This window comes from Vipera ursinii (genome assembly GCF_947247035.1).
Source record: "Vipera ursinii genome assembly, chromosome: 3".
NCBI lineage: Eukaryota > Metazoa > Chordata > Lepidosauria > Squamata > Viperidae > Vipera > Vipera ursinii.
Window position 1 is genome coordinate 107,273,150 of NC_139516.1, and position 13,540 is coordinate 107,286,689.

The 13,540-nt window shown below is 41.3% G+C and overlaps 1 protein-coding gene across 1 annotated transcript; it reads left to right on the forward strand.

Annotated features, from left to right (window-relative positions):
• Positions 1-248: 248 nt before the first annotated feature.
• LOC310637275 (regulator of G-protein signaling 16-like) lies at positions 249-9,501 on the forward strand (the record flags this gene model as incomplete). The annotated part of the gene is given in 7 exon segments (XM_083357626.1): positions 249-296; positions 298-396; positions 402-511; positions 3,704-3,796; positions 4,537-4,598; positions 5,444-5,610; positions 8,576-9,501. Coding segments are annotated over 7 exon segments (780 nt in total). The 3' UTR covers positions 8,777-9,501.
• Between the last annotated feature and the right edge of the window lie 4,039 nt (positions 9,502-13,540).

Here is a 13,540-nt window from a genome sequence, read left to right on the forward strand (position 1 = left end):
ATACGTAGACTCTTGTCATCACATTTTTTAAAAGAACAAGAACAGCAAAGGCTGTTTGGCACTTGCCATTAGTGTGTATTTTATTTGATGATAAGCGCAGCAGCCAAGTGCTTTTCAGAGATGAAAAATACATCCCTTGAGCTCTTGACTGCAGTTTCTGTGTAAGTACCCTTCAATCATGGAATACAAGTGTAGCTACAACAGAAACACCCATATTTTGTCCTGCTTGTTCATTCTGAATTCCACTTATGACTGTGCTGTTCAAGGACAGTTCCAATTATTCTTGTATAGAGGCAGGCGGGAGCTGTGTGCTTGATTCATGCTCCCTCCCACTTCCTGAAAGATATAAAAGCTCTGCTTCCAAGCTCCAGCACTGAAAGCTTAATAGGTGAAGGCTGTGATCAGAACCCTCCACTGCTCCCCAATCCAGTTTCTGCAGATTTAAGCAAGCCATCCACTTCCTCAACATGTGCCGGGGTTTAGCTGCACTGCCTGCTAGCTGCTTGGAAAGGTAAGAGGCTTGGGAAATTATTGAAGCTCTTAGCAAATTATTACTTCGCTGAACAGTCAGGCCTGGACTGGACTTGACTTGGCCACAGGTACTGACCAGGAAGGATCTTTGTCTACATCCCAAACCCTGATTGTACCACTTCATGTAATAACTGGACTGGCATCATTTAGTTCAGCACTGAGGAAAGATAAGAGAGGTAATGATAATAATAAAGAGATTAAAATAAATAGTTTTGCCCTATATTTCTCTCGCTTTTCTTGAGAGCTGTTGGACTGTCTGCTTTATACATTTTGGCTTGTTTTTATGCTTTTAAATGTTGTGATTAGAAAATGAGTACAAAACTCTGCCCTGTCTTTGCAATGCAGTTCCCAAGGATACCTCTGCAAGTAGCACTGCACTTCATTAGCATGCCTGCCACACACCAGCCAGAGGTTGGTGAGCTAAGAATAGAAAGCGACACACCAGGCAGCCATCTCCAAACTGTCGCAGTGATGCACCAACCAGGGAGAGACCTCTGAATGGCTGCAGCACCACCCTGGTAGGCAGGTGTGACACAACATTCAAAGTCAGAAAACTCTACCAGCTATGGGATGCTTTGAATAATGGGAAGGAAAGCATCCAGTTAGTCACTGAAGAGGAATAGTAATTAGGGAGAGATAGTGTAGAAGCATTGATGGGAAATAATTATAATAATTGTGAGATTGGCACTTCATTTGTGTCCTAGTAAAACAATACAGCCTACAGCAAAAAAGCTGAGTCTGCCTTGAGGAATGTACAGTGTGTTTTTTGTCAGGTGCACAGGTATGAGAAAAGGACAATGAAGAGAGTTTGACAGTTGCGTCTGAATTTTGCTTTGGTGTGCTGTCCATCTACTGTGCTTGAAAAAGGCAGGATGACATTTCTAGTATTTACAGAACCTTTCCCCTTTCCTTTGCTCCTGGCCCCAGCCGCATCACGCCATAATGACTTACTGAGCACTCAGGTAACCTTTGGGAGAAAATAGTGCAGTTAACAAATAAACACAGTCAAAGGCAAATACATTGTCATCACATCTTTTAAATCTCTGGGAAAATCCAATTGATTTTCCATGTTCCTGATTGTCTCAGACTCAACAGCTGTAGAGACATGAAGGGCCTGTTAGTGTGTTCACAGCCAAGTCCAAACAGAGTGCCTTAAGGAGAAAGATCAAAAGGAATGCAGATGCTCCAAAGTGGGACAGACTATTAATCGTCATCATGATCAGCTTGACCTTCTGCACTTGAAGGCCACATGGCACAGATCTGGGCCCCTAGTGCAGTGCCCAGGAGCAAGAGTAGACACCCACTAAACTACCTGCAGCAAATTATTTTTAAAGAGAAGATTATTTTAATTTTTTTAAGTGGCAAATTACCGAAGCACAAGGTGTAAGTGCAATCTATATCTCTATGAATAATTCCATTCTTACAAAATGCTAGGTAATTGCAGTTCCACAGCCTTATAGTATTTAACTTCTCATATATGGATTAACTGAATGTATCATGACAATCTTTTGTGAAAAAAGCTACAACGTGACTTCAACATTCCAAATGAGTTCACTGGTCCAAATAGATTCAGAACTCCTATAACTCTACCCGTTAAATAAAGAAGTCATACCCATCAAAAGCTGGAATTTCATAAAAAGTCATAAAAATAAGTGACATTACCTAGAGAGCAGTGAGCCTGAAATTGTAATGTTTTGAAAATATAGAAAGCATTATTCTGGTCTGACTTATGTTTTTTTCCTAGTAACATTTGTGATTTGTCTCAGTATTATGTGACAGTATAATTTTTCAGGATTTCGGCTCAAAAGTATAATTACAAGTTGGTGAATAGGATGGTACTGATTAATCCTAAATGCTATAAAATTTAACAGTTAATTCAGAAATACTGTCCGCATATCAGTTTAAATAAGCTAGATTCATTATCAGCTAAAGAGCATCTTTTCTATGATCTGTGGAATCATACAGGGCATTTTAAAAACATGCTGGACAAATACTAGAAACAATTGTATTTATTTAAATATTGCTTTAATAAACAGAAAAGAACAAAAGGTTCAAGAAAAATGTACAAAGATTTAAACAGGAATAAACTAAAAAAAGGTGGATAAAAGTGCACCATAGAATTATATCTATATGTGTGCACACCAACTACAGTATATGTATGTTCAGTTTTTCTACAGCAGATTAAATGTTGACCTCATCTGATAATGATGGTTAATCAAAAATGCGTTGGTTAAAGTTATAAATATAATATAGATATAATTTTTATAAACATTTTTGAAGGATTAAACATTTTTATTGTTCACCTGTTTATTGATAATTATTAAATTCTGGCACATATTGCCTGCTTTTTGGTACATATTACTGATGATAATTAGTAGCTTAAGAATTTTGCAGAACTGAAATGCTTGCCTAGTTTTACAAAGCAGAAAGCATATATATTTATTTTATTATTGGAATACTATTGTGAGCAGCTTTTAAGAAATTAGGTAGTTGGAATATTGAATCCTTGTAAGGTAACTTAGACCATGACAGAATTAATGCCCTGGTAGGCTGGAGTTATGACATGTCATATCACTTCATTTTCAGAGGTCAAGGCACTTAAGAGCAGGGCTATCAGATCTGGGGGTACAAATCTCCAGATGACCATCAGACTAAGCTCAAGTGTTCTTTGTGTCTCTTTGTTGCCACCTGGTGGTGATCTGGAGCTTGTAGCCTAGAGCTCTTTGGGCTTTGATGAGAAGTTGAGGGAGAGAGACTGGCCCAGAGAATTAAGCAATGGATATCTGGTGAAAGGGGTGGGGTGGGGATAAAAAGCTAATTCAACCCTGAGGAAGAAAACTTATTATTACATTCTGCTGTTTAAAATCCATTTATCCTTGTTGCCAACAATATAATACAGATAGCCAAGTTCAAGACTGGTTGATAAAGGATAAAAAATGCATGCTCTAATAGAGAAAAGGAAAGCTTAGCAGAGAAGTCAAATAGTGGCATTACTAAAGAAATGCTACAACTCTCAATCTCACCATGCAAACTCTTACCTTAAATTGCCTGAACCAAGAAGCTCCTTGGAGACCTTAAGTTTGAAGGAACATCCTTGCCTGCTCTTGATATCCTCCAGTAATCATGGTACTTTTAGTATGCATTTTGAATTATATTCTTTTTCTTTTTCCAGAGCCAAAGAATTTAAAACACGTTTGGGAATTCTGCTTCATAAACCAGAGTTTGTACATAAAATTGGGAACTTCAGTTGGAGCGCCAAACAAAAGTAAGTCTATACTTGGTTGATAGAAGCGGCAGAGCAATACAATTTTAGGGTTACTTCAGTTTCTAATTGAGTTAAAGGAGAGGAAGGCACCCTAGTTAATGCTTTTTAACTGTAGCAGAAAATATTTTCTATGATATGGCTGCTTGTTACATTGCATCCCCCATTTATGAACAGACAAAGAGCTGTTCTGAATCAGCCAAATGGCTGAGATGTTTTGGGAGAGAAGCTGCTTCGAGACAAAGAAACACTAATATTAAAAAGTCTTGTGCAAGTGTTATAAGACCATTTTTTTCCTGAAAAGAAAATGATGGAAGAAGTAGTAGGGTGAAAATGGGAGACTTAAAAAAGAAAGACCCCTTTATCTCGGTCACTTATAACATTCTATGAAAAAAGGGTGATTGTTCAATAAATCTTCACTCAGGATATCTCAGCTACTCAGTTTCCAGATAGCATTTTTTCCCATTTCAGAATATTGTCTCCAGAACAAAGCTCTACATCTTAATTGGCTAAGAAGGATAAGAAATTTTGAAGAACTATCTTCAGTTGTTTAAATGTTGTTAATGACATAATGTATGTGAGGCAATGTGTGGCAGCGGGCAACTGACTGAATGGGAGATTATGAGAAGTGAAGGCAAGATAAATAGGATCACCTCTGCACTTCCTAGTGGCTCTGCTTCCTGTACTCCTCACTTACAACATTACTCTCGGACAACCTCTAAAACTACTCATTTCTTCTCCAGATATTCTTTGGAGGAAGCACTTGGATGGAAGGAGTCCTTTGATCAATTGCTGAGAAGCAGAAGTGAGTATGCATCTTGTATGTAATGAACAATTTGTAAAAAAATCCTCCAAACCTTATAATTACGAGTAACAAGAATGGCGATTGTGTGATTTCACATGATTCAGTAGGGTTGCCAACCAGTCATGTCTTCACAAAATGCACCAGAGGATTTTTCTAGAAAGCAGAAAAGCAGATACTTTACAGAATCACTGAACGAACAATCATCCCTAACATAGTTTTAAGAGATTATATCTCCTGGAATTCCCTGCTCAAATAACAAAGGTCTGAACTGGTTGAGAATACTAATATGTAGTATGTTTATAAATAACTCAAGACAGCAAACATATCCAACACACCATCTTCCTCCTATTTTCCCCATAACAACCACCTTGTGAGGTGAGGTGAGCTGAGACAGAATAACTGGCTCAAAGTCACACAGCTGGGTCCCTAAAAGGGACTAACCGGCTTTCTAGCCTGGTGCCTTAACCACTAGACCCACAGGCTCTCATTGGATTTAAATTAGGCATTATGATAAATGTGACCTTCTCTCCATTTTGTTTTTTAAATTTAGTAACAGACCATTCACTCTAGATTTTCAGGGAGAGGATTCTCATCCTTTTAATGTTGTGTTTTTGCTACCTGGATTTTTTTATTTTTATTTTCTATAATAGAAGGCAAAATAAATAAGCTACTGGAGTGTAATAGGTTATTCTCTACCCAGAAATAAGCCATGTATCTTTAAGATGTATTGTCCTTGACATTAGAATTTGCAAAACATGCAGCGTTTTAAAAAATCTATTAGCGACAATCTTTCTTTTCCTTCTCTCTCTACCAGTTCTAAACTGGTTATTCTATCTCATTTACAGGTGGCATGGCAGCATTTCATGGGTTTCTTAAAACAGAATTTAGTGAAGAAAATCTGGAGTTTTGGCTTGCCTGTGAAGAATATAAGAAAATCCCCTCCAAAGCAAAATTAGCAACCAAAGCCAACAGGATCTTTGAAGACTTTGTTCAGAATGAGGCCCCCAGGGAGGTGAGTCAAATGGCTTTATAAGTTCAAAAGTCAATTGCACAACTTCAAAGCAGAACTTTAAAAAAAAACTTGCTTGAGCCTAAGTCGATTTAAAGAGAAAGAAGCATAAAGGCTTGAGCAGACTTTTCTGGTATAGCAGATAGGGAATGTATGCATCTGTCATTCAGGAATGGTTGCATAGATGTTCCTTTTTTACATCAGTGAATTTTAACATTCTGGCTAGGGCAGGGGTCGGCAACCTTAAACACTCAAAGAGCCACTTGGACCAGTTTCCCAGAGGGAAAAAAACATTGGGAGCTGCAAAACTTGTGCCCCTGCGCGCTTGCATGCAAGGGAGGGGGAGCTCAATTGAAGAGTTTAATTAAAAAGAAATAGAGGCTGCTGGGCATGAGTTCTCTCTCTCCCTCTCCCTCTCTCTCTCTCCCTCTCTCCGATCTTCTGCTCACCTGGCAAGCTAGCTTCACGCTGTTCTTGGACAAGCTGACACACATTCTTATTGGGCTGGCTCTCCTGCCCTGCTTTCTGCTGCTTCCTGTGGAGACACAGCAAAGGCAGGAGCCCTGCCCAATAAGCCTGTCAGCTTCTCGGAGAACAGCGTGAGGCCACTCTCTTTTTTACACACACACACACACACACACACACACACACACACACACACACAGAGAGAGAGAGAGAGAGAGAGGGGGGGGGGAAGGGAAGGGAAAGGAAGGGAAGGGAAGCACAAGTGCCTCTCTCTGTCTCTGTCTCTCTGCAAATGGTGGAGGACAACTGGGAGCAGCAAGAGAAGGCTGAAAGAGCCACATGTGACTCCAGAGCCTCAGGTTGCTGACCTGTGGGCTAGGGGATTCTCAAACAGCAAAGTACAATACAGGAAGTTGGATCAACCAATTAATACATAGGGCACACACCTCCACACAACATACAGTTGGAATTTGGGAGGCATTTGCATGAGCCAATCTGCAGCCCTCCAATTACCCATCACCCCCTTCCCAGTGTAGGTATGTGGTGACAGCTATGGGCAGTTGCAATTCTAAATCAGCCTTGAGAAGGAAAAGGCATGGGCTGGCATCATTTCACACCTGGAGAACAGATTCAGCAAGTTCAGACAGGTTATGTAATCACGAGGTTTCCCACAGTGCTGAGATAGAGTATGATTCTATGTCAACTAGTATTTCTCAACCTTAGCAACTGTAAGACATGTGAATTTCAACTCCCAGAATTCCCCAGCCAGCCTTCTGAATTCTGAAAGTTGAAGTCCACACATCTTAGAGTTGCCAAGGTTGAGAAACGCTGATATAGACTAGAGTCACAGCTCTGTTTCAGGAAATAAATATTCATAGGCAGGGTTTTTTTTTCTCATAGAACGCTCAGAATTGAGTTCCGGCACCTTTTTTGGATGGAACCTTGTAGGGTAGGCAAGGCGGGTTGTATGACATGTGTGAGTTCCGGCACCTTTTTCTTTTACAAAAAAAACACTGTTCATAGGTAATACATATGTGCAAGATTCAAGGCACTGTGCCTTGCAGAAATAATCATCCTAAGTATGAAACACACAGTAGGCCTCCCAATGATAAATGATTTCTATTACCTAGTAACACTAATTAGCTTTTTTGGCATCATTTGACTAATTGGCTCATAAAAAGAAATGGAATGAAAATGAGGGTTCTTAAGAAAGGTACATAATAGGAAGCTCAGTTATCTGGAATAGGTATTTTCTGCTGAGTCATGCAGTTTTCTAAAGGGCCTGTGATACAATAGATCTACCTTAACGTTTGATAACATGTTGCACATCATGAGGTCCATCTACTACATGCAGATTCAGCTTCAAGATATATCTTAGTATTGGCGACAGTGCCTTTACAATGGGAAGGGCATGACATTTCAAGGTTATCAAGGTTATCTAAGTTGGCTTTTCCCAGTGTGGTGCACTCACAATCTGATCTAGCTATAACTCCCGTACCCAGGAAAGGGAAGATGCATACAAGTGCTTTTGTTGAGAGTGCATAGCAAGGGTCCAAAGGAGGACAGGTAAATGGAGCAGTTTGGATTCTTCCATGCAGAGAATATTTGTGGCTTGGGTTGTGGATTTTGGCATTGGTTCATTCTCTGAGCTCCTGGACATTTTGTTACTAGACTAGGTAACATCTCCAGTGGGATTTCGGATTAAGTGTTTTGTTCTTTTTCTTCCATTTACCTAGGTCTTGCCATGTTGTGGTCAGTTGGTTGCGTGACTGGTTGTTTGCACATGTGAAATTCAACTGGTGAGGTGGTCCAGAATTGATTATTTGGATGGTCCAATTTCTTATAGGTTCGTATGGTGGTTCTAAGTCAGTGTGGATCCATCAATAAACATATTGACTTACAACCAGAATATGAACCTATAAGAAACCAGACCATCCAAATGACCAATCATTGATGGAAATGACCACCTCCACACCAGTTGAATTTTGTACCATGCAAACAACATGACTTACTGACCACACTACCACACAGGACCTATATAAACAGAAGAAAAACCGAACAAAACACTTCACCTGAAGTCCCACTGAAGATGTTAACTAGTCTGATAATGAAACCTCCAGGACCAAAACAGCACGCTCAAGGAACTAACTGCTGTCAAAATTCTTCCATGTATTTGAGAATTTCCCACCTTTTATTTATTGCCAAGCAATTTCCAGTGTTCATTCATATTTGCTTATTTAAATTCAATTTCCAGAAGCTTTTGATATCTACCGTACTTTGCAGGTCCTTCACTGTTGAATAAATAGCATACGCTTTTTAAAGAAATGGAAATGTCTTCCATCGAGACCTATAACTCAGAAGCTTTTTTGTAATGCACTCTAAGAAATTTTCTATCTTGGTTATAGTGTTACAGTATATAATAATTACTATATTATATATGTTGTTTCTCATTCATCAAGTTGCAACCAAGGAGCTATATTCAACCATAATTTTTCTTCTTTAGGTAAATCTTGACCATGAAACTCGAGAGGCAACCAGAAGGAATCTCGCTGTGGCCTCTTCTACATGCTTTGAAGAAGCACAAGCAAAAACATACATCTTGATGGAGAAGGACTCCTATCCCAGATTTCTGAAATCTGCTTATTACAGAGACCTAATTGAACAAGCAAATGACCACAGAACAGGCAAACCTGCACACACCTGAGCCGATCCCTTGTCATCATCTGGAACTGTGTTGGTGAACAGAGACACAGAATGAAACTGGAGATGCTGGAGTCCAAGTGGAGAGTGCCAAGAACATTTCAGTTGCAGAGCTTTGGTTGGGATTTTTTCCTGGCCTGGATGCCTGGGACCGCCAATGCTTCCATGCACCCAGAAGCTCTACAAAATGTAGATCTTCTCTAGAAAAGAGGCTGTGAGTTGAAAAAAATGGGAGAGCCTATGAAAAAGGCTGGAGAAATTGATGAAGAGAACTCCGGTCTCCAAACAGGAAGAGAAATGCAACAGGAAAGGGAATGAGAAATATGTGGAAAAGGTGGATTTTGATTCTCTCCTAAAATGTTTACCATTTTTTGAGAGATCTCTCTGCATTCATCTGTCTGAACCAGTGATAAGTCTCCATCTACTCTCAAAAGCTAGTCTCTGCACCTATAAACACAGACCAAAAACTCTACATAGCACAATTCTCATATCTTCTATACATAGCAGACACCAGTTTGAGATTTCTGCCCATTGCATGTCAGCCTCAGAGGCCTTCAGTTCTCTGCATGTTTGTACAGTGATCAGCTTGGTGTTCCAGAGCTTTGCATCCAAACAGTTTTGCATTTATACTCAAGAGGAAGGCTTCATCTGCTTTGCTACTTCATACATCTCAATCTACTGCCATTTTGGACAGATTTCCTGTTAAAGACATATGAAAGAAAACCTTGTTTTATTTATGTCTGAACATTATATGCAATCTTGGGAAATGTGCCCTATTTTTTACTTATTTATATTTATTATTGTCATTTTATTGTTATTTATTGTGAATGGGCATTAGATAAGCACAGCACTTTAGAAATAGGTGCTATGGATAAATTATTGCTACAAGGAGCCAACAGTTGAAAGTGGGCCTTTTAGCCACATTCATAGCATTTACAGAATATGCTTATAGGGGACATTTACAGATTATTTTTAAGAAAAGAGGGAGACAAGCAAGTCCACCTCTACAAATATGTCCCTTAGAATTGTTAGTTTACCTCACAATGTTTTATGAACATACTGATACATACATTTAGTCATTTAAAGCTCATTTGATAGTCTGAATGTGGAAAAAGAAGGGACAAAATTTCCATTGAATGATTTCCTGTTTGCTTTGTGGAGATAATTTGTATCATCACTGTTGACTGGATAGTGTAAAACTTAAATTCCAGGGCTTCATTTCACAAATCACTTGTTGAACATTAGATTCAATGAAAGTTGAAAATAAAACATAATCAGTAGGATAGTTCATTTGTGACTTTCCTTCTTTAGGGTGTGCTTTTTTAGAGCAACATACTATATTGAAAATAATGACAATTGTTCATATTCTAACAGTAGCACAACTGAGACATACATAATCAGAGACAGTTCTGAGTGACTGAACCCCAATTAACTTATTTAAAATATATCCTGTCTTTCTTGTTTAACCAGCTGCAAAGTAAATAATTGTAAGCCTGCTTAGAATTGTTTATATGATTGAGATACTGAAAATGGCTGGAAGGAAACCAAAGTTTTACACAATGACTTAGCAATTTCTATTGCTTTTGACTAGTTCATGAGTGCATGTTCAGAACCGATTGTAGCATCAAGTGACATGGGAATGAGCTATTATAGATTAAATACATATTGTATTATTCATCCTCATTGTCTGATTTTAATACCAACAAATACTTTCTCTGGACATTGTTTTCTATGTTTGGCTGAGAGTCTTGAGAGTCTGTTGTACAAATGAATGTATAAAATAGTTTTCCATTTAATTTCTGAAGCCTTTAGCACAGATATAGAGGGAAGGAACAGAAGAGATACATTTAAACTGAACAACATTAATTATATACTGGCCGCCCCCAACTTCATGGCCTCATGATGTGTTGAACATTTTTAGATTGCCAGAATTGTCAGACAGTTTGGTTGAACAGAATTTCTGGAACAGTACCGCCACTATATCTGAGCTGTACTTCTTAGCAGTGGTTAAACCGCTATCATAGACACTAGTAAATGGCCAAATGCCAGTGAAAATAAATGTATCTTTTTTCTGCAGCAGGGGTCTTGAAAATAAATTCTTTATCCAATCTCAGCATTTCTAGGTGAGGTATATCCCAAGCCAACTATAGATTCCTTTTTGCATTCTGTGGAATACTAAAAGGGCCTGCATTCTGAAATGATTCTTCTGACTGTGTGACCCTTATTTAGATCAACTGTAATAAAGAGGCTCCTGAAATAGATTTCCATTCCATTGGCATCCAGTCAACTATGGTGAAAACCTCCTTCTATGACTTTATTGGTGAAATATCATTAGCCTTGTTATGCATAGCAATTCTTAAAAACCCCCACAGAAGACAACTTCTAAACAGGGGCAGGGGAAAGGATTCTTACAGCATCTGAAAATACAGATCCATTGAAATAGTTCCCTACAACTGCCTTGGTTCTTTTTAATACTGATTTTATTGAGACATTCTTCAGAACAGGCATTTTTACAGACATAAATTGGACCTAGAGTTAAAATTTAACTAAGAAATGTTAGAGACCCTTCCAGTGTTCAACAATAAAGCGGCTACAGCAGCCCTGTAGTTTCTCTGGTCAAAACGGTAGGAGTCGCCTCTCTAATCCAAACTGATTAGACATCATTCTCATCTAAAAGTCCAGATTGGGATTCGAACTTTGCTAAGGCCAGAATGGCTTGGATATGTATTATTTATTCATCAGTGGAGGTGGTACTATATTACCGTTCTTTCAGTGAATGACTGAGATACTGGATTGTGGTTTCATGAATGTTGTGTTGTCTTTATTTGAAAAAATAAAACAATTGTGGATACCACGGAAATCTCTTTTATTCTGAAAAATGAGGGGAAGACTGAGGGGGAAAGGACTTGCTACATGAAGCATCAGCCACATGGACCTGACGCAAGTAATTCAGGACCCGACTCATGGGGGGGGTCACACGCTCGATTTGATTTTTCTATCTGGCCGGTGGTTAGATGATCTGGGTGGGGGCTCTCCAACTGTTACGCCCCTGTCATGGACCGATCATCATCTCCTGCGGCTGGTCTTCCATTTTGCAAATCCCCGTCGTGGGGTTGTTGAACCAACTAGATGGTTCCGCCCCAGGCGCTTAATGGACCCTGAGCGGTTCCAGGCGGCGCTTGGGTCCCCACCTGCCGCCCTAGTTCACAGCTCGGCTGAAGCCTTAGTGGAGGCCTGGGAAAAGGCTGCCACGGAGGCACTCGACCAAGTTGTACCCATGCGGCCCCTGACCCGGTGCAGATCCCAGTGGGCTCTGTGGTTTTCTGCGGAGCTCCGGGAAATGAAGCGTCGGAGACAGGGCCTAGAGAGCTGTTGGAGATCCAGCCGGTCTGAATCCAACCGATTGCGACTAAGATCCTTTATGAGGTCTTATCTCGTGGCGATGAGGATGGCGAGGTCTAACTACTTTGCCACCCTCATCGCGTCCATAGATAATCGCCCGGCCGCCCTGTTTAGGGTGACTCGCTCCCTCCTGAATCAGGAGGTGAGGGAGGAGCCCTTGCAGGGTCGTGTTGAGGAGTTTAGCCAGCATCTGTCGGACAAAATCGCTCGGATCCAGACCGGTTTGGACTCCAACTGGGCAGAGTCTGACGGCATTGGTCGCGCTGGTGAATGATCTCTGGCGGGCTCGGGACAGGGGTTGCTCCTCTGTCCTAGTCCTATTAGACCTCTCAGTGGCTTTTGATACCATCGACCATGGTATCTTACTGCAGCGTCTTCGGGGATTGGGAGTGGGAGGCACCGTTTTAAGGTGGTTCTCCTCCTACCTCCTGGGACGTTCGCAGTCGGTGTTGGCAGGAGGGCAGAGGTCGGCCTCGAGGCCTCTCATTTGTGGAGTCCCTCAGGGGTCGGTCCTCCCGCCTCTCCTGTTCAACATCTATATGAAGCCACTGGGTGAGATCATTCATGGTTTTGGGGTTGGGTACCATCAATATGCGGATGATACCCAGTTTTTTATTTCTACCCCAAACCACCCCAGTGATGCCCTCAATGTGATGTCCCGATGCCTGGAGGCGGTTCGGGTCTGGATGGGGAGGAACAGGCTTCGGCTCAACCCTGACAAGACTGAGTGGCTGTGTGTGCCGGCGTCTCGGGAAATTCAGATGGTTCCATCATTAACTATGGGGGGGGTGAGATATTACCCCCCGTAGATAGGGCTCGCAACTTGGGCATCCTCCTAGACTCACAGCTCTCTTTGGAAGATCATATAGGAGCTGTGACTAGGGGGGCCTTCGCCCAGGTTCGCCTAGTGCGCCAGTTGCGGCCCTATCTGGACCGGGATGCCTTGCGCACAGTCACTCATGCACTCGTGACCTCCCGTTTGGACTACTGAAATGCTCTCTACATGGGGCTGCCCTTGAAGACTACTCGGAGGCTCCAGCTGGTGCAGAATGCGGCCGCGCGAGTGGTGGTGGGGGTGTCCCGATACTCCCATGTAACACCTCTACTCTGCGAGCTGCATTGGCTTCCAGTTGTCCTCTGGGTAAGATTCAAGGTGCTGGTTATGACCTATAAAGCCCTAAATGGCATGGGTCCGGGTTACTTACGGCAGCACCTGCGGCCGGCGTCAACTTCCCTCCGTCCAGTGCGCTCCCACAGAGAGGGCCTCCTCAGGGTGCCTCCAATCAGAGAATGTCGACTGGTGGCCCCCAGGGGGAGGGCGTTCTCTGTGGGCGCACCAGACCTTTGGAACCGTTTACTGGTGGAG